The sequence below is a fragment of the Octopus sinensis genome, linkage group LG1 (assembly GCF_006345805.1).
Source record: "Octopus sinensis linkage group LG1, ASM634580v1, whole genome shotgun sequence".
Classification (NCBI taxonomy): Eukaryota; Metazoa; Mollusca; class Cephalopoda; order Octopoda; family Octopodidae; genus Octopus; species Octopus sinensis.
Window position 1 is genome coordinate 89,626,807 of NC_042997.1, and position 21,088 is coordinate 89,647,894.

The 21,088-nt window shown below is 35.2% G+C and overlaps 1 protein-coding gene across 10 annotated transcripts in view; it reads right to left on the minus strand.

Annotated features, from left to right (window-relative positions):
• The window catches only part of LOC115217291 (leucine-rich repeat-containing protein 43-like), a 79,711-nt gene extending 72,988 nt beyond the window's left edge, over positions 1–6,723 (minus strand). For 7 of the 10 annotated variants that reach the window (XM_036502696.1, XM_036502705.1, XM_036502704.1 and 4 more), the window contains exons 1-2: positions 5,919–6,322; positions 4,918–4,999 (exon numbers count right to left, since the gene is read on the minus strand). In XM_036502696.1, the coding sequence (XP_036358589.1) occupies positions 4,918–4,999; positions 5,919–6,014 (178 nt within the window). In that variant the 5' untranslated portion in view covers positions 6,015–6,322. Of the gene's footprint in view, positions 1–4,917; positions 5,000–5,918; positions 6,324–6,681 lie in introns of those variants that run through there. The other 3 variants (XM_036502695.1, XM_036502701.1, XM_036502697.1) reach the window with 3 other exon arrangements.
• Positions 6,724–21,088: the final 14,365 nt, after the last annotated feature.

A 21,088-nucleotide genomic window follows, 5' to 3' on the forward strand; every position in this document is an offset into this window, starting at 1 on the left:
TATACATCCATACATACATGTGTGTGTGTGTGTCTATGTATGTGTATTAATGTGTGTGTGTTATCTCTTATTATAAAAGGCAGATTTTATCTGCCTCCCTTTGTATCTTATAGAAATCTACAATATAGGATTTCTTCAATTACAATTTACCTAGCATTTTTAAGAGTAGAATGAATCGGGTCGTGCCAGGTCCAGTTTTTAAAATTTCAACCCCAATTAAGCAAAATTTAGAGAAAACTCACATTGTGGTGTATATGTCAAATGTTTTTCTTAGTGTGGGCTACAGCACACGCAAACGCACACACACACAAATGGAGCGAACTGTTTCACTGACGCTATCACCCTTCTCCTCCTTTCTCTTTGCAAGTTTGCAACTATTAAAGTGAAAACAGTGAATCCGACAGCGATTAAGAAAATGAATTGGTACCTGAATGGAGTGAAAATTTAAAAACTGTTTCTTTCGGTGATTTTTCTGAAGAAACTGGACCAAGCCACAGACTTTCCCAGAGGAGTAAAGCCTTAGACTATTTCTTTTTACTTTTTCGAATGAGCCTATTTGAAATCATTACGGCGGAAACGAACTGTTACGCTAAAATGTAAACAAAACGAAAGAAAGGATAGTTTGTTATTTCCCACAACCTTAAATGAAGTTAAGGCCTATTTTGCCATAAATATTATTATGGGTATCAGAAAGTTACCCAGAATAACAAATTCTATCGTAAAATTTTGTTGTATACCCAATTGAATATTAGCTAATAACCCATTTTCTATAGTGATGCTTGAACAAAATTTTAATAATTTTATATATTGTTGAATTTACCTGTATCTACCTGCAATTAGAGTCACTTTGTGACAAAAATTATAGTATAGATTTGGTTGAGAACATTTCTTTAAATTATCTTCCAAAAATCACATTAATATATTGATAAATAAAAAAGTTATTGTTGTTTAATGAAACCAGACTAAATTTATGATTACGTTAGAAATTAATTGAAACACATAAGGGGTGTATTTTGGTCAGAAATATAGTAACGAAAGGGTTAAGAAAAACCAAAAAATATTTTCTTTATAAATGTTGTGTTCAAAATAAAATTTTCTTTTAAGAACGTGTATATAACAAAGTATGTGTATATAACTACGTGACTTATATCTTTATATATAAAACTGAAGTTGTGTGTCTGTCTCCTACGATTTAGATTCATAACTACTCCCACATTTTGCGGTGCAGTGTAACCAAAACCGGGTATCTTATAGTCGTGAGTCATATCGAGCCCTTCTGGGTATTAGCGCACATCTACGATGAGTCTACGATTTTAAAAAAATTTACCATCGTATTTTTCCATTTTAATGCATTTTTTTCGCTATTATATAAGGGAAGTAACTCTCTAAAAATATCTACGATGTGTCAACGATTTAAAAAAAAATTTACCTTAATTTTTTTTCCATTTTTAATGCATTTTTTTCCTATTTTTTGGCTATAACTCTCTAAAAATGCTTATATAGTTATTTCCCTTACAAACCCGAGCAACGCCGGGCGATACTGCTAGTCTCTATATAAAGCTGAAGTTGTCTGTGTGCGCCACGTTTGGTAACCTTCAACTAACACTATCTCCTCCAAGACCCTGCGGCGCAAGTTGACCAAAATTGAGAGTATGATAGAAGAAGGGTTGCTCTTCCTTCTGTAGAACATAAAATTCAAATCGGACCATGTTAACACAAAAAATTATTTACATCAAAAAGCTGCTTTTTTCTATGAAAATCCCTATTTTTTACGATTTTTTCACTGCTGTGTCGCCACTTTTCGGTATATTTCGACCAGAAAAATATTCACAAAATCTTTACTTTTCAAAATTACAATTCCAGCGGGTCGAAACAAACCCGAGCAACGCCGGGCGATACTGCTAGTATATATATAAACAGTAAAATGTCTGCATGTGTGTCCTTTATACAAATCCACATTTTTTCAGTTAGAGAGCTCGCACTTTCTATGGTCATTCAAAACCATCCAAGGGTGGTCGTGCACATCTTTACATTTCCCCAGTCACCCCGCAAAGCCATTAAAAAATCAATAGAAGTGACTTTTTTGTGAATTTTCTATCCAAAACCTAATCAAAATGCCCGAAACTTGATATGCCAATTGAATGCCAGCTAGCTGTATGTGATTGGTTGGAGATTTGGACAGTACTCGCATATATGTGCGCACGCATGCAGCTGTATATGCATGCACTAGCACTATGACCCAGCAACGCCGGGTCATAGTGCTAGTATATATATTTATATATATATATATATATATATATATAAATACACACATGTATACATGGACAGTCAACTCTATATACATTTATACTTAGTATGGTTTGTTAGTGTTACTATGAAATACAGATAACATAGTTTGACAAGTGACCTGTCAGTATTTCAACAAAATTCAAACAGAGTGAACTTACCACAACAGTGGCACAAACAGAGATGAAAAACATACCACTCATTACATTAGTTGATGAGAACAAAACTCATTTGTGCTAATGAAAATCCTTTCCCACAAGGGACAAGAGTGAGAAGTTTGAAAATTTCAATTGTCCAAAACAAGATTAAATTCAGTTGTGTAGAAGGGTAGGGATACTGAGTCTGATCTTCAGTTGCTATGAAGATAACTCTGGATATGTTTTGGTCTTATTGGATTTCTTCAACAATGTATCATCCATAAAAATCTCCCTGACCCAGAGTGGTTTTTCCATTTAATTTCAGCTGACTTAGATGTAGAGAAAATAGATACTAGTTCTTCTGGAATATGTTATGTCTGTAGAAGACATAGACCATCATCAGGGAAAACAACAGCAGCAATCAAGTTTGTGAGAGGAAAGATAGTGAAGACAGCAAAAAAGGATAAATAGCTTACAACATGAGTCCCAATCATGGGATATGAAAGTGGACCTGGGGAAAAGGCTGAGGCCAGATGTAGTTCTGTGGTCTCAAAAGGCAAAGGGGTGTGATCAGGCCTACAAACTGAAGTGTACCAAGTAAGAGAGCCTTTTGCAGGATTACAGGGAGTAAGAATGGCAGTCATGGCTTTTCCCAGTATGGAGGAGGCTTACAACCATTGGAATGGGAGGAAGAGAATGAAGAGTGGCTGTGTGCAGGAAGGGACAGGCAGCAGAAAGAGCTTCTTGCTGGTTATGGATCAGGAGAGATTTGAGCTGGAAGCCAGGAGGAGATGACCCACCAACGGGAGGGTGTTAAGGTTCAGGGTTGAAACACTTGATGATCATAGGATACTGTCTGATGACATCATTTTCTCCTGTCCAAAGCTCCATTTACTTTGGTCAGTGGAAAAGAAGGACCTTCTAGGTATTATTAATAGCATCTTGATTCCTCTTAACCTGCTGATTGTATAGCACTGTTACTTTAAAAGTACTCATCTCACCTGATTTTCTTTCTTCCAATAATTCAGCAATGTCTCATATCTCACCACTAGAATAAAAGAAGTGTCTTTGCAGTCACTAACCCTGTTAGAAATCTCCTTGGTCAGTCCAGAGCTTTATTAGAGGACACTTGTTCTAGGTTCCACACAGTGGCACTGAATCCCAAATAATGTGATTATGAAGCCAACTTCTTAACTACGCAGCCATAAAGAAATTAAAATAAAATAAAATCTTACATTGTACAAATATTGTTACCTGTAGCAAAAGTGTTCATGCACTGAATGTATAATGAATATAATTACAGACAAATCCTGAGGTTACCTGTTCAGAGCAACATGATAAGGCTACTTAGAATAAAGTACTCAGGGTATTATTACTGAATGTGGTCATGTTTTAAGAAAACAGCAAGTCCAACAAAAGGCATTTTGTTGGTCTTACTATTATAATGAAGCATAATAGGTATAATTATTAATTATTGTATTATTTAAAAGCAACAAACTTTTGTGCACACATTAATTTATTCTGTGTGCTGGTTACAAAATATTTGTGTGCATAATAATGTACACACACTCACACACACACATTCAGCTTAGTAAGGACAATGTTGGATATGATATTAAAAGTGGAAAGTTGCTTGTGATTCCTTAGCATTTTCACTGCTTACAGTGATGAATTATACCATTGCATAGTGCCTATTTAGATCTAGGTGAACTTAGCCATTGTGAGTTAAATGTTTTAACCATTAATGCAACACAATATTAGTGATATTATATGAATCGTTGACCTCTTAGCATCCTCAATTATCCAAATCAACTTAACCATCTTTGTAACATCCTTATTCTTCAAACTAACTTAGATATAAAAAAAACAGCAAACAAATCAACATTTCAAATTAATGAGTCAGCAAAACAGTCTCTCAGCATGCTAGAAATAGCAGTCAGATGTCTCTCAACTCACACTCTACCATTTTAAATAATCAAAGGATCACATTCGATAATGTAGATCTAGGTCCCACTAAAATGATTGGATGATCATTACTGGAATATTTCTGAAATATGTCTGCTTCTTCAGGGTTGACTTGGGAGCTAACTACTACCTTCACCGCCACCGTGGCCACCACCACCACCACCATTCTCAACTATATTAGCCTTATTCAATTACATTGTTTATCTATTGGAGAAAAATCTACAAAAGGGACTACACCTCCCCTGTCCTTATAGGAATGTATGTAACAAGTAAGTGAACAGTTAGAACAATTGAGGACAAAGGTAAGGAATTTTTGGCTTTGTTATGTCCCAAATAGGGTCCTGAAAATGTCTGCTTTGCAACTGTGGTTTTATCTCATCTTTTCCTTTTTTTATATATTTTTTGCTAGACTACATTATCCACTGTGTCCTTAAGACATCAGGATAAAATTTGAGAGAGATCTGGCTACTATTTCTAGGAAATCAAATGACTAGATAAAGTTACCCGCATTGTCTTCTTGTTGACTCACCTTTTTTGATGCCTGAAGTGTGAGGACCAGTTTGAAATTTCTTTGAACATTGTTGATTTCTTTTCTTATTGGGATTTTCTCTCTTTAAAGCAGATACACATAGAAAGAAATAACAAGGGATAAACAATGTAAAAAGGAGATATTATTGGTTTACTCCCCCTCCCACTTTTTTTTTTTTTGTAAGTGAATAAATGTTTGAAACAATTACTTGCCCTCAAATGTTATGCTTTTGTGCAAAAAGTTATGTTAAACTCTTTATTTACATGGTACTGATTTTGTTGTTTAGCTGCAGGTCTGCTATGATCAAGCAGATCAAAAGGTACTCCAGCTGTGACTATCCTATCTTTAAAGTGAAGGAACCTCTATGCAACTGCTCAACTGCTAGAAATAACAACCAAATCACCTTCAAGCCACAGTCACATGAATATTGATTTCCAATATATAACATTAGCAGTACAATGCATCAACTTTTGTGGGGAGCACTATAGTCAGTTTTATCTACTTTAGCTGGTTTAAATATTAAAGGATTAATGGTAATTTTACCATTAACCCTCTCTCAGAGACAGGAACATAATTAGATTAGACTTGAGAAAAGTCTTGTACTGTCATTTCTTTTTTCCTTCCCATGATCTTGTCTTTCCTTCCCTGGTGGAAAACCACAGGAATCACCTTGAAGAACTGTCTTCTGGTAAGTTCTTAAATGCATTTGCCAATTATGTTATCAGCTTTTAGGTAATTTCTACAAAACATATTCTAAGTTGTCACCATCAAGTAATCTGTTTGAGGTATAATGTATGTAGGGCTACATATTAACTTTTTTTTTCTAATCTTTCATTTAGTCACAACAATGAATGGAATTACTCATACTCAAGAAACTAGATAGTGAGTATTTAATTATAGATTTTGAGTTCAGAAGTCTGGAATTGATAAAATAAGTAACAGCCAGGTACTAGCGGCAAATCTGTGTAAATGTTAACCGAAAAGCGAAACGTTTCACTCACCCAACTTCCATAGCCACATGGAAATTCCTCCAGACCAAGCTGCCGCAGTTTTTTCTCAAAAACTTCTGTTACCGTAATTCTGTTAGACACTAGCATGTCAACGGATAGGCTTAGAGATAGTACGAATCAACCCCTAAGACTATTATTGTCTGCTCCCTAAATAGAAACTTCCTAACATTAATGGCCAAGTAACTAAAATATTGCTGTTATCGACAGAAAAGAATATTATTTGTTCGACTCTCGCAAGTAATGGGAGCGCCGTGATATGGCTATACCGTATGCTATCCAAAGAGCTGAATTTGATGATCACTTTTGTTTATCTGGAAGCAGATAAAGACAATCAAGGACAGAATAAGAGAGGAAGAAAGAAGCGAGACCAACATATATAATTGGAACAAGACAGCAGACAGCTAGACAGAGAGTGATAAAATCAATGTAAGAGAGAGAGAGAGAGAGAGAGAGAGAGAGAGAGAGAGAGAGAGAGAGAGAGAGGGGTGGGGGCACTGAAGTGAAGCGCGGAACTCGGGGGAAAGCTGTTGTTGGATAGTTTAGAAGAGATTCACTGGGCCAAGATCAAATCCGGTTGATCGCATAAATATAAACACCACAAACATATCACACGATAGATTGATAGATAGATAGATAGATAGATAGATAGATAGACACTAATGGAGGGGAGATTACACTTCAATGCTATTCTGCTTCTCCATCAAGACCTTTTTCACTCTTACTTTCTATAATTGCCTCCGCCTACAACTCTTACCTCATCTTCCTTAATGGTTGTTTTCATTGGTTGCTAACGACGATTGTAACCTTAGCAACAGTAGCCTAGGCGTTAATAATACGCTGAAATTCATAACAGAATAACGTCAATTTAGGCACTACAAGTTTTGAATATTATTGTTTATGTTGTTGTTTTTGTTATTGGCTAGAAACATCTATGGAAATTTTACGATTGTTTTGAAATTTATAAGATTGATGAAAATTTAGAGGGAGCCATGGTCTGTATAATTTCTTTAGAAACTGTAGCTTTTCGAAAGCTTTTGATTCTAGAGATGATATAAAGTTAATATGGGCAGTACTGAAAGTGTTGTATATCTTTTGAGAGAACAACTTTGAAGTATATATTTTTTGTTATATATACTTGTTACCTCTTCTTGATTGCGATTTATCAATTTGTATCTTTACGTCAACAAGAACTGTCCACGAGAAATTAAAAGTTCACTTGTCTTCGTCTTTTTATTGGACTCTGTTACAAAAATTATTGAGAATGCATTATATCATTTCTGTAATTTCATTCATAAGGATAGAACTTCGTCCCGTACATTTATTATTGACATCAACAATAAAGCTGACTGGCTTATTGTTGAAGTCGATGTGGGTGAAGTGTCTTTTAGTTCAGTTTCATAATTCAAAAAATCTTTTCTTATTTCTTTATTGCCCACAAGGGGCTAAACATAGAGGGGACAAACAAGGACAGACAAAGGGATTAAGTCGATTACATCGACTCCAGTGCGTAACTGGTATTTAATTTATCGACCCCGAAAGGATGGAAGGCAAAGTCGACCTCGGCGGAATTTGAACTCAGAACGTAGCGGCGGACGAAATACCTATTTCTTTACTGCCCACAAGAGGCTACACACAGAGAGGACAAACAAGAACAGACAAAGGGATTAAGTCGATTATATCGACCCCAGTGCATAACTGGTACTTATTTAGTTGACCCCGAAAAGGATGAAAGGCAAAGTTGACCTCGGCGGAATTTGAACTCAGAACGTAGCGGCAGACGAAATACCGCTAAGCATTTCGCCCGGCGTGCTAACGTTTCTGCCATCTATCACTACTCTAATAATAGTCTGCAACCCTCGGAGGAGGCTAGCCTCATATCTCTCCCACGTCCGAAATGTAGAACAACATACCCTAGAAAGAAAAAAAACCCCTGCTAATTTCGGCACTACTAGGTAAAAAAAACAATTTTTAAAACAATTTTATTCTTATTATTTGTAGTTTATGAACACTTTTCTGAGATGTAAAATATCTACATTAATTATCAAATAACCCCAATCTCAAAAATGAGCATAATAAAAAGAACATCATACCGTATCTTTGAAAACTTAGAACACAATATTGAAAACCTCACTAAGTGTTGAGATTCATTTAAAATCCATTTTACTGCATCCTGATGCTGTGCCCTACGCCATTCAAAAGTTCCTCCATGGTCTTCCTATTATTCACATAGTCCAAGAGAGGGTGGGTAGGGGGCCGCCCCTCACCGTCCCACTAAACCCGCTCGTAACTCTTGATGTGTTCAACCAGATTTTCCCTACACTAAGCACTGTATCCATTCACTATCCCCAGAACATTAGTCTTCTGAAATCTCCAACCTGCTCATGTCTTTCCTGCAGTAGTTGACCGGCAACAATTTAAACGGAACATTTAAAAGAGCATCATTCTCACCCGTCTTGGAAGGCCTGCAAAAGTCATGGGCTCTGACCCCTTCCTCCAAAGTCGACGAGTAAAAAAAATATATACTACATATATATTAGAAAGTTGTTTATTCCGATAAGCTGTCAGAGAAGAGGTGAAAGGTAAATTTCAATTTATACCAGACGTTTAATCATGTCCGACAGTGTTTGGCGAAATCGTATGAAGGATATAATATAAAGTGGTTGGATACTGCAGAAAAGACAACAGGCATGTATTAGTTGTATTTGAGTTAAATAGTTGAAAATCTGCCGTTGTCAAACTTACTTTTCATCCTTTCGTGATGGGCAAAATACAGTGTCAGTGAAGTACTAGGGTTGACATAATCAAATGTTCCTTCCCACTAAATTTCTGGCTCCGTGCCGCTGAAAGATACCAATTTAATTTAATGTAACATTTTATTGAGATGGATAAGATAGGCTCTTCCTAACAAGCAACTCGATTCTAGACACAGTTTCAGAAGGGCACATGCCATTTCATTCTAAATTAAGTCTTGCAGGAAATGTGTTTTTGGTTACAAATAACGTCGAAACTCCTTGTTCGCAACGATAAGTGGATGATAACAATAAAATACTCCCCACACATTTTCTAGACGCCTCGTACCACGCCATGTCTAACGGATTGACAGAGTGTTTTCCTCGACAATTGAAAGCAGCTCTACGCGCTTATCCCGAGTTAGATGTTTGATCAGAAGTATTACCAATTATTTTATTGGGTCTTCGATCGGTTGTCAAGGGAGACCTAATTTCTTGCATTTCGGCAATTTCAACCAATCAATGGCGTCTATTGAGGTGAATACAATTACTGCTGTAGTTAGTCAACAAGTCCAACAACTTCCGGCGGTGTCTATTTAGTTTAAAAAACAGGATCTTTTCACTTTGACCGGCAGATTTTAAAAAATAATTTCTTTGTAACTAAACACTTTTAAACTTCATATACTGGTAGAATGTGTTACATAAAACATCCTTTTCTCTTGGCTTTCTTGAGAAAATTCTGTAGTTTGTAAGCTATTTGTTGTTAAATTTCCCGCAGATCTCCCTTACCCAATACTAGGTGCAGACTTTTTGTACCACTTCTGCCTGCTTGTGGACATACGCACTCGACGCTTATGGGACGCGATCACAGAACTTTATATCCCAGGTAAAATGGATATAATCCCTGCAGTTAGTTTAGTCTTTTTCATTGCTGCCACGGACGCTGACTAACCTAAATTTTTTACTGCTGCTTCAACTCACACCACCACCCATTTCATCGAAACTTAATGATGCCCAACTCTTCTAGCCCTTGCACATGGTTTCACAGCATTCCGGGGATTGGTGGCCCACTGGTGACTACAGGAGATTAAACTCCATCACGGCGCCAGAGAGGTATGCAATACCTCAGATTCAGGATTTTGCATCATCTCTCCACAACTGCAGAATATTCACCAAACTGGACTTGGTTAAGGCAATATCCAGAGACTATTTCGAAGACTACCATAACCACTCCTTTTGGTGTCTTCGAATTCCTAACTATGCCATTAGGTTTATGGAATTCAGCTAGCACATTCCAAAGATTCATAGATGAAGTCGTCCGAGACTTAAACTTCGTCTGTGCATACATCGACGACATCTTGATCGCAAGTGCCTCACCCGAGGAACATCTCCATCATGTACGTCAGCTGTTCAAGCGGTTCAAGACTTACCAAGTGTGGATCAACCCTATCAAATGTGTTTTCGGCGCATCTTCTTTCACCTTTCTAGGTCACGTCATCAGCCACTGCCTGACAAGGTGAAGGCATTGCAGGAATTACCTTCACCCGCCTCGTTACGTGAGCTCCGACATTTCTTGGGACTATTCAGCTTCTATCGGCACTTTGTTCTTCATTCAGCTGAAATCCTATATCTGCTAAACACGCTCCTTTGGAATAGGAAAAAGAGGAATGAGCCGATAGCATTGGACTCTGACACAGTAAAGCAACTTGACTCCTTCAACACAGTAAAGCAGCAACTTGCTCAGGCATCGCTTCTTGCCCACCCTGTCACGGATGCTCGGTTATCCCTTTCCGTGGAAGCATCCAACACTACCATAGGTGCAGTGTTACTACAATTTCACCAGCAACAACTCCAGCCTCTTGCCTTTTTCTCTTGGCAGCTTAAACCAGATGAAACTTGCTACAGCAGTCAAATATTTCCAGCACACACTCAAGGGATGTGAATTCACAATTTTTATGGACCACCGTCCACTCACCTTTGCCTTGCGCTCGAAGCCTGACAAGTGCTCTCTACGAGAAACCAGGCACTTGGATTTCATTTCCCAATTTACCGCCGACATCCGCCATATTTCTGGTGTAGATAACACTGCAGCAGACGCCTTATCGCGCCTATCACTGAATTCGCAGTCATCACCCACAGACATCGGCCTGCATCTCCTGGTTAAAGATCAACTTCGCTTAGAGACAATTGATATATCCTCACCCACTTTTGCCATATGCAACTTCAAGTACTTCTCAGTACCCACAGCTGATGCCCAGGTTTTGTGCGATACTGCCATGAATTCTCCTCGTCCTTTTGTTCCGAAGACCCACAGACAAACAGTCTTCAGCACACTGCATAACCTGTCACACTCTGGCGTCACTGTCACAGTGAAACTCATTTCGGCTAGATTCTTTTGGCCAAATATGAGACGAGATATCATTGCTTGGTCACGCTCCTGCCTTTTCTGTTAGAAGGCAAAGGTGCATAGGAACATCCTTACATCCCATGGCACATTCAACACACCAAATGTGCGTTTCAACCATGTACACATCGACCTTGTCGGACCTTGGCCAGTTAGCCAGCGATATATCTACCTGCTCACCTGCAATGATCGTTTCACACGTTGGCCGGAAGCTCTTCCTTTAGTAGATATCACTGCAGAATCTGTTGCCAAAGCTTTTTTCACAAGATGGCTATCACCGTACAGGGTTTATACCATCATCACTACCGACCGTGGAAAACAGTTTGAATTGCAACTCTTCCACGAGCTCACGAAGACCATAGGTGTACGTCAGATCCGAACCACCAGTTACCACCTACAATCCAACGGTATGGTGGAATGATTCCACCATCAAATAAAAGCTGCTTTGCGTGCTTACCCAGATCGACAGTGTTGGAGTGAATATCTTCCAACAGACCTTTTTGGCTGTCGAGCCTCGATAAAGGAGGATCTCGGTTATTCCCCAACAGAACTTGTTTATGGCACACCCTTTTTCGTTTCTAGGCCAGATGTTGGTCGCAGTGGATCTGTCCACACAAGACCCCGCTATGTACATACACGGACTTTGCAAATACATGCAAGAACTGCTACCCATGTCAACACGACACCAAACGACTAAATCATCAGTTCCAAAAGACATTGAGTCTTGGATCCATGTGTTTCTACGAAACGACGCTGTGAAATCCCCTCTCACACCTCCATACACAGGACCCTATCGCGTCCTGTCGCACACAGGATTCTATATTTACCTGAGTATGTATGTATGTATGTATGTATGTATGTATGTATGTATGTATGTATGTATTATGTATGTATGTATGTATGTATGTATGCATATGTGTATGTATATGTATGTATGAATGGCCCTCAGTGTAACAATAAGAAGTGAATGATTGTAGTTACCACATTAACAATGAGATGAATGGATGAAAAAGAAATCGTTTTCTATTCACCGAAGACTATTGGACACGACTATTTACTGAGAAACAACGGAAACTTCATTTGGTACGGCAGTGTGAATGTACCCTGATTCTATACTTACCTGAGTATGTGTGTATTTATGTATATACATACATACATGTCGTTTGAGGTGAGGTGAACATCTAGTGAGAATGAATGATGAAAGATTTCTTAAGCAACTTTTGTATGGTGAGCTGTAAGACGGTAGGAGGTCAGCACATAAACCCAAAATGAGGTTCAAGGACTGTCTCCGAATTGTACTGACACAGACAGGAGTTTCGGTTGTTGATTGGGATAGAGAGGCACAAGACCGAAATGGATGAAGGAAAAGAGTGCCCAGTGGTTGTTCGAAGTTTGAAAGAGAGAGAATGAAGCACGAAGAGATCAAGTAAAGGCTTAGAAAGAATGAACCTGTGGAAAATGAGGGAGCGTTGCTTCTTATGTGTGTGATTTGTGGGAGGAAATACTTGAGTCGTGCAGACCTGGTCAGCCAACTGAGAACTCATAGGAATCAACTCCTTGTGAATTGTGATACTGTTATTGTTCGCAACAGAACATGTGCAACCTGTGGAAAGGTGTGCCTTTCTGTTGGAGAATTGAAAAGGCTTGACATAAGAATTCAAACTGTGGCACCTGTTCCCTCTGCCAGCCAGCAGAGCTCTGGATTATGCAATAGAATGTGAAAATCTTTGGCCGGGCCCAAGAGTCATACAAGGGCCTCATATTGCATCATCAATGGCTCATTTCAATGATACTTTCTAGCAATGGCTTTGCTTGTATATGAGAAAGCAACAACTAATTATATATATATATATATATATATATATATATATATATATATATATATATATATATATATATATATATATATAATCGAAACAGTTGTAGGGATTATATTTATTTTTATATTATAATAATAAAATAATACCATGTTAATAAATTAACATATGTCAATTTGAACTCTCCATTTTCCTTTTATTGTATATATATATATATATTATTATGTATTATATATAAATAGTAATCCCTCGACTATTTCGGGTGTTACGTTCCCAAACCACGTGATAGGTGAAAATCTGCGAAGTAGAAACAGTACTGTATATTTTTCTTCATCATTATTATAATTTGTATATATTTACTTTATTATAAATACAAAACAACATCATGGAGGAATTGACCTAAGCTTAAATAATAAACCACAATAGGTGAGTCGCGATATGGCGTGAGATTACTGTGTGTGTGTGTATATATATATAAATAGATGAGTGTATTTTTACCTTGTTAACAATTAATACGGAAAAATAAATAAATAGTTACCAGGGTAGCAAAAATCTCACAAGTAAAGAGGTTGTAACTCCTTGTTTATAAAGGTAGAAACTTCGTGTTTACGTGGAATTTTTTGTATAATATATGAATAAATAAATGGAGTTTAACGCATGTGTAATCAAATATTTTTACTTTCGACGCATGTTTCGAAAATTCCGCTGATACTATTCAAAAGAATAAATGGTATAAACAATGCAATCTTCTCTTCAGGAAAGTGAAAAAAACGAAACTCGTCAATAAGACATTTTAGCAAAAAATGATGAATTTGTACAACTGAACGCTATTAATATTGTTTAAAAAAACGTTATATGATATAACGTCATAAGTAGTTTACAGAAAGAGTAAGATTTTCACATTCTATTAATAGTGAATGTTAAATATAAAGGAAATTAAAGTTTAAATTATATAGATAGAGACTACTTATATGCACTAAAGGTGTGTTTTGCCAATGTTTACATCTTTATGCTCGCTCTATAACCGTGTTTACAGGGGGATTTTTAGAAAAAATAATGAAAAATAGCTCAGAATTGCAGAGAAGACAGAATTCCTTGCCTTTGTCATAAGGTATCGAGATTGAGAGAATCAACCATTCTAATGAAATTGTTCATTTTTGTCTTTTAGATCCCAAATCTGTTTGCTGAGACCGGTACTATTACGTTTGTTTCTATCCCTAAATGTTGAGTAATGGATAGAAATTCTTTTAGATAACTCTAACGATGTGCTTCCAATGTAAAATCGTACTTTATTACGAGTACTGATTATATACTGGTATATAGAATTTTTAATCTTAGAGTTACTTGACATAAACTTAATTCTATTGGAATTGACTTCAGATACAATAAACTTGTTATTAATATTTCTAGAGGGCTGGATGGTACTAGCTAAATTAATGTTAGTATTAGTGAATGTATTAATATTTAACAGTTTGTTATTATGTGAAGAGATAATTTGTAAGAGATTTTTTTGTGTTTGAAAAACCGATCCTAACCGTATGTGAATTGATAATAGAGAATTCTTTGGAAAATTCCTAACACTAGCTTGACGAAACAGCAGTGGGAGATTAGATTTAATTTGTCTCCCCTAAGGAATTATTAACCAATTATTTTTATTAGTATTCATAGCGTAATTATTTTTGAAGGTGTTATATTTACTTTTAGAACGATAATAAGGGATTAAATAAGGGTTATCTGCCTTCATTCGCTTTGTATCGGTGCGTAAGTTATGTTTGTTATCAATAATTCTTATACGACTAGAAATCTTATCTACATTATTGAATTTACAATTAGACTGAGTAGAATCAATGTAGAAAATTTTCTCTGTATAACCTGCTTTAATTAAGGCAGAGTTATAGAACTCAGCATTATCATCGAAAATATCAACATTAGCAGATATTTAGATAATCTAAATGAAATATTCTTAACTAAGTTCTTAGTAATTGCTCTAGGATGATTACTAAATTTGCTAATGTACTTAAGTTTGGTCAACGGTTAACGATATGGGAAGTAAGAGTCACTGTGTAAATATCTAAAAAGTTGGCCTTCGTCATAGCGTCATCAAAAACGATTTTTAAGCCCATTCTACTGAAAAAATTAACTAAACTATTCTTAAGTTTTTGTACCTTTTGGTTGGAAACATTATGGAGGTAAAGTAAACAATCATCACGATACAGACCTCCATAAATGTTAGGGAACTCTTCTGCCATTACAAAAAGAATATATATACAGACCAAATCAGCTATCTGTGCTGAATCAGAACTTCCCATTGGTATATCGAAACTCTCTGGTGTGTCTTTACGGAACCACGACTTATTATCAAATTTAATAATAGATCTTCTGGCTGCCAACACAACATTAATTTCTTCTCGGGTGAGACCAGCTTTGTTATGAGCAAGCCAAAGTGCCTTATTAAGTACTATTGGATTGATAGAAGAATAAAAATTGGAAACATCAAACTGGATAAACTTAGTACTCACCTTATTGGTAATAGAACTAAACCAGTCAACTACTTCAAACGACTTAGTCCATAAACTAAGTTTTAATGTTTTCATTAAATTAGGAATATATTTATCTAGTATATTTTTACTAAGGATACCGATGTCAGAGCTAGAAGGGCAGATAAGCCTTAGTTAGTAAAAATTTTGTTTGTAACTTAGGTTAGTAAAAAAAATTTGTTTGTGATCCTTCAAAATGAACCGAGGTTGCTTAGGATCAAGCGGTTCTGTCTTCATTTGTAGGTTATATTTCTCCATAATTTTATACCAATGGGAAGTTCTGATTCAGCATAGATAGCTGATTTGGTCTGTATATATATTCTTTTTGTAATGACAGAAGAGTTCCCTAACATTTATGGAGGTCTGTATCGTGATGATTGTTTACTTTACCTCCATAATGTTTCCAACCAAAAGGTACAAAAACTTAAGAATAGTTTAGTTAATTTTTTCAGTAGAATGGGCTTAAAAATCGTTTTTGATGACGATATGACGAAGGTCAACTTTTTAGATATTACGCTTAATTTACACAGTGACTCTTACTTCCCATATCGTTAACAGTTGACCAAACTTAAGTACATTAGCAAATTTAGTAATCATCCTAGAGCAATTACTAAGAACTTAGTTAAGAATATTTCATTTAGATTATCTAAATATCTGCTAATGTTGATATTTTCGATGATAATGCTGAATTCTATAACTCTGCCTTAATTAAAGCAGGTTATACAGAGAAAATTTTCTACATTGATTCTACTCAGTCTAATTGTAAATTCAATAATGTAGATAAGATTTCTAGTCGTATAAGAATTATTGATAACAAACATAACTTACGCACCGATACAAAGCGAATGAAGGCAGATAACCCTTATTTAATCCCCTATTATCGTTCTAAAAGTAAATATAACACCTTCAAAAATAATTACGCTATGAATACTAATAAAAATATTTGGTTAATAATTCCTTAGGGGAGACAAATTAAATCTAATCTCCCACTGCTGTTTCGTCAAGCTAGTGTTAGGAATTTTCCAAAGAATTCTCTATTATCAATTCACATACGGTTAGGATCGGTTTTTCAAACACAAAAAAATCTCTTACAAATTATCTCTTCACATAATAACAAACTGTTAAATATTAATACATTCACTAATACTAACATTAATTTAGCTAGTACCATCCAGCCCTCTAGAAATATTAATAACAAGTTTATTGTATCTGAAGTCAATTCCAATAGAATTAAGTTTATGTCAAGTAACTCTAAGATTAAAAATTCTATATACCAGTATATAATCAGTACTCGTAATAAAGTACGATTTTACATTGGAAGCACATCGTTAGAGTTATCTAAAAGAATTTCTATCCATTACTCAACATTTAGGGATAGAAACAAACGTAATAGTACCGGTCTCAGCAAACAGATTTGGGATCTAAAAGACAAAAATGAACAATTTCATTTAGAATGGTTGATTCTCTCAATCTCGATACCTTATGACAAAGGCAAGGAATTCTGTCTTCTCTGCAATTCTGAGCTATTTTTCATTATTTTTTCTAAAAATCCCCCTGTAAACACGGTTATAGAGCGAGCATAAAGATGTAAACATTGGCAAAACACACCTTTAGTGCATATAAGTAGTCTCTATCTATATAATTTAAACTTTAATTTCCTTTATATTTAACATTCACTATTAATAGAATGTGAAAATCTTACTCTTTCTGTAAACTACTTATGACGTTATATCATATAACGTTTTTTTAAACAATATTAATAGCGTTCAGTTGTACAAATTCATCATTTTTTGCTAAAATGTCTTATTGACGAGTTTCGTTTTTTTCACTTTCCTGAAGAGAAGATTGCATTGTTTATACCATTTATTCTTTTGAATAGTATCAGCGGAATTTTCGAAACATGCGTCGAAAGTAAAAATATTTGATTACACATGCGTTAAACTCCATTTATTTATTCATATATTATACAAAAAATTCCACGTAAACACGAAGTTTCTACCTTTATAAACAAGGAGTTACAACCTCTTTACTTGTGAGATTTTTGCTACCCTGGTAACTATTTATTTATTTTTCCGTATTAATTGTTAACAAGGTAAAAATACACTCATCTATTTATATATATATACACACACACACAGTAATCTCACGCCATATCGCGACTCACCTATTGTGGTTTATTATTTAAGCTTAGGTCAATTCCTCCATGATGTTGTTTTGTATTTATAATAAAGTAAATATATACAAATTATAATAATGATGAAGAAAAATATACAGTACTGTTTCTACTTCGCAGATTTTCACCTATCACGTGGGTTTGGGAACGTAACACCCGAAATAGTCGAGGGATTACTATTTATATATAATACATAATAATATATATATATATATATACAATAAAAGGAAAATGGAGAGTTCAAATTGACATATGTTAATTTATTAACATGGTATTATTTTATTATTATAATATAAAAATAAATATAATCCCTACAACTGTTTCGATTATATATATATATATAATATATATATATATATATATATATAATATATATATATATATATATATAATTAGTTGTTGCTTTCTCATATACAAGCAAAGCCATTGCTAGAAAGTATCATTGAAATGAGCCATTGATGATGCAATATGAGGCCCTTGTATGACTCTTGGGCCCGGCCAAAGATTTTCACATTCTATTGCATAATCCAGAGCTCTGCTGGCTGGCAGAGGGAACAGGTGCCACAGTTTGAATTCTTATGTCAAGCCTTTTCAATTCTCCAACAGAAAGGCACACCTTTCCACAGGTTGCACATGTTCTGTTGCGAACAATAACAGTATCACAATTCACAAGGAGTTGATTCCTATGAGTTCTCAGTTGGCTGACCAGGTCTGCACGACTCAAGTATTTCCTCCCACAAATCACACACATAAGAAGCAACGCTCCCTCATTTTCCACAGGTTCATTCTTTCTAAGCCTTTACTTGATCTCTTCGTGCTTCATTCTCTCTCTTTCAAACTTCGAACAACCACTGGGCACTCTTTTCCTTCATCCATTTCGGTCTTGTGCCTCTCTATCCCAATCAACAACCGAAACTCCTGTCTGTGTCAGTACAATTCGGAGACAGTCCTTGAACCTCATTTTGGGTTTATGTGCTGACCTCCTACCGTCTTACAGCTCACCATACAAAAGTTGCTTAAGAAATCTTTCATCATTCATTCTCACTAGATGTTCACCTCACCTCAAACGACATGTATGTATATACATAAATACACACATACTCAGGTAAGTATAGAATCAGGGTACATTCACACTGCCGTACCAAATGAAGTTTCTGTTGTTTCTCAGTAAATAGTCGTGTCCAATAGTCTTCGGTGAATAGAAAACGATTTCTTTTTCATCCATTCATCTCATTGTTAATGTGGTAACTACAATCATTCACTTCTTATTGTTACACTGAGGGCCATTCATACATACATATACATACACATATGCATACATACATACATACATACATACATACATACATACATACATACATACATACATACATACATATTCAGGTAAATATAGAATCTGGGTACAATCACACTGCCGTACCAAAAGAAGTTTCCGTTGTTTCTCAATGAATAGTCATGTCCAATAGTCTTCGGTGAATAGAAAACGATTTCTTTCTGATCCATTCATCTCATTGTTAATGTAGTAACTACAACCATTCACTTCTTATTGTTACTTCACTATTCTTAAAACATATTGAAAAAATAAAAAAATAAAAATAAAACAATTTTTTATGCCAAAGAGATTCCGCTAACTTTACTATCCAGTTTGATGAGTTCAGATAATAATTTGCTGCTCATCTACTTAATGCATATACGATTATGATTCTTTTTAATGGTTTTGTTAATCATTGCAAAGCACTAAAGGAGAAGGCATTTGTGAAGTTATACCCCGTTTTTTTGTAAAGGAAAGTCTTTCCTGGACAGTGGTAATCAATAGTTCAAGTGATGAAACTCCTGCAATATTGGTGATAGATCTGGTTTATTAAGCAAGAATGTTAAATGCCAAGAAAATGCATTGTATGATCCATACACATGCAATGTGTATCAAGCCACTGTCTCTAGTTCTCGTTGATGTAGTCTTCTTTATTTGTTGTACCAAAACTTAAATGCAGGACAAGAGGCACTTTTGTTTCACATAGACATGAGATGGCTTTCGAGAGGAAACAATGGTATCTGGAGTCGCAATATTGAAAGCAAACTGGAAGAATTCGTTTCGAGAAATCAAAAGGTTAAACCAATCAAATTTACAGATGAACTTTCTAACAACACATGGGAGACATTCTTGACTAGAAACGTCTACCTGAACGACATTTTCACCCAACTAAATGTGTAGCAAGTATGTTCAGCTTGCTTGTTTAAGTTTAAATAAGCCCATTTTGGCTCCTACACTGGTTTTCTGCAAGTGGCCACATGACCAAACCCGTTCGTGTCGATTAGATACTTTAAGTTATACAATCAGACCACTTGCCAGACCAACAAATGCGTGGTGCGTTTTGAACCACCCTTCTGTTATAAATAATTTCCTCTAAGCATTCTGAGAGAGGATGATCAGCAGATATCTTTGATGCTATGCTTTGTGCTTTTCCCACACACCTCATCATATATAAACTCTACGAGGAACCAATGTATTTTTGCTAACAGTATTATTCATGTTGTACCAGTTTGCTGTATCTATAGCGGCTGTCATTGACTGTTCAAGTGTGTGTTATTAAATGGGAAAACAGTTAGTATGAATCACCATAAGACATTTTTGTGTATAAATATATTGTTTATTATGTGTTCACCTTTTGCGGTGGAAGCATATAGTATGATACAAAAACATATGTGTTTACATACAAAGAAAGTTTTGATTTTTGCTTTTGCACTGAAAAAGTAACATACAATATTTGTATTACAGTATATATGCATGTATGTAATGATATCAATCATTTTAAGAATGTGTGTGTGATAAAATATCTTCGTTTATGAACCATATATCTTGTGTCGAGGTGAATAGACATGTGAGTCGCACGTGGAAGATTACACATGGAGCTGCAGAGAAGCCATGTGTCTTTGATCGGAGCCTGGAAGGAACTGAGAGTTTCTACAGTGTAGCTCAGAACGAGGCTGCTGTATCAAAGCAAGTATTTACACCTGCGTTAAACTCCATTTATTTATTCATATATTATAATTATATTTATAGTACTTATAGTATTTATTCGATACTATATTACTACGAATTGATTATTTCTAAAAGTATTTTACATAAGATTTCCGAAAGTTCGTTTAAGTTAGTTTATTTGTATTTTGAAATTAGCTATTTCATCTTTAAATATGAAAAATTAAATTTATTAGGTTTTTATTATATGTGCATATACAATTATTTATAGAGATTATTTTAGATCTTAATTATAATATTTATGTAATTAGATATAGACTAATATTGATATTAGATTATGGGTGGGTTTCCTACCTTATAAATTAAAATTAATATTTAACATTATAGTCGATTTGGATATAATCATAATTGTTAAGTTCTATGTCTCTAGTTTGATAATAGAGTTTATTATAAGTAAAATTATTCTATTATATATATTATTTATATCTTAAAATATTGTTTAAATATTTCTGATTATATTTTAG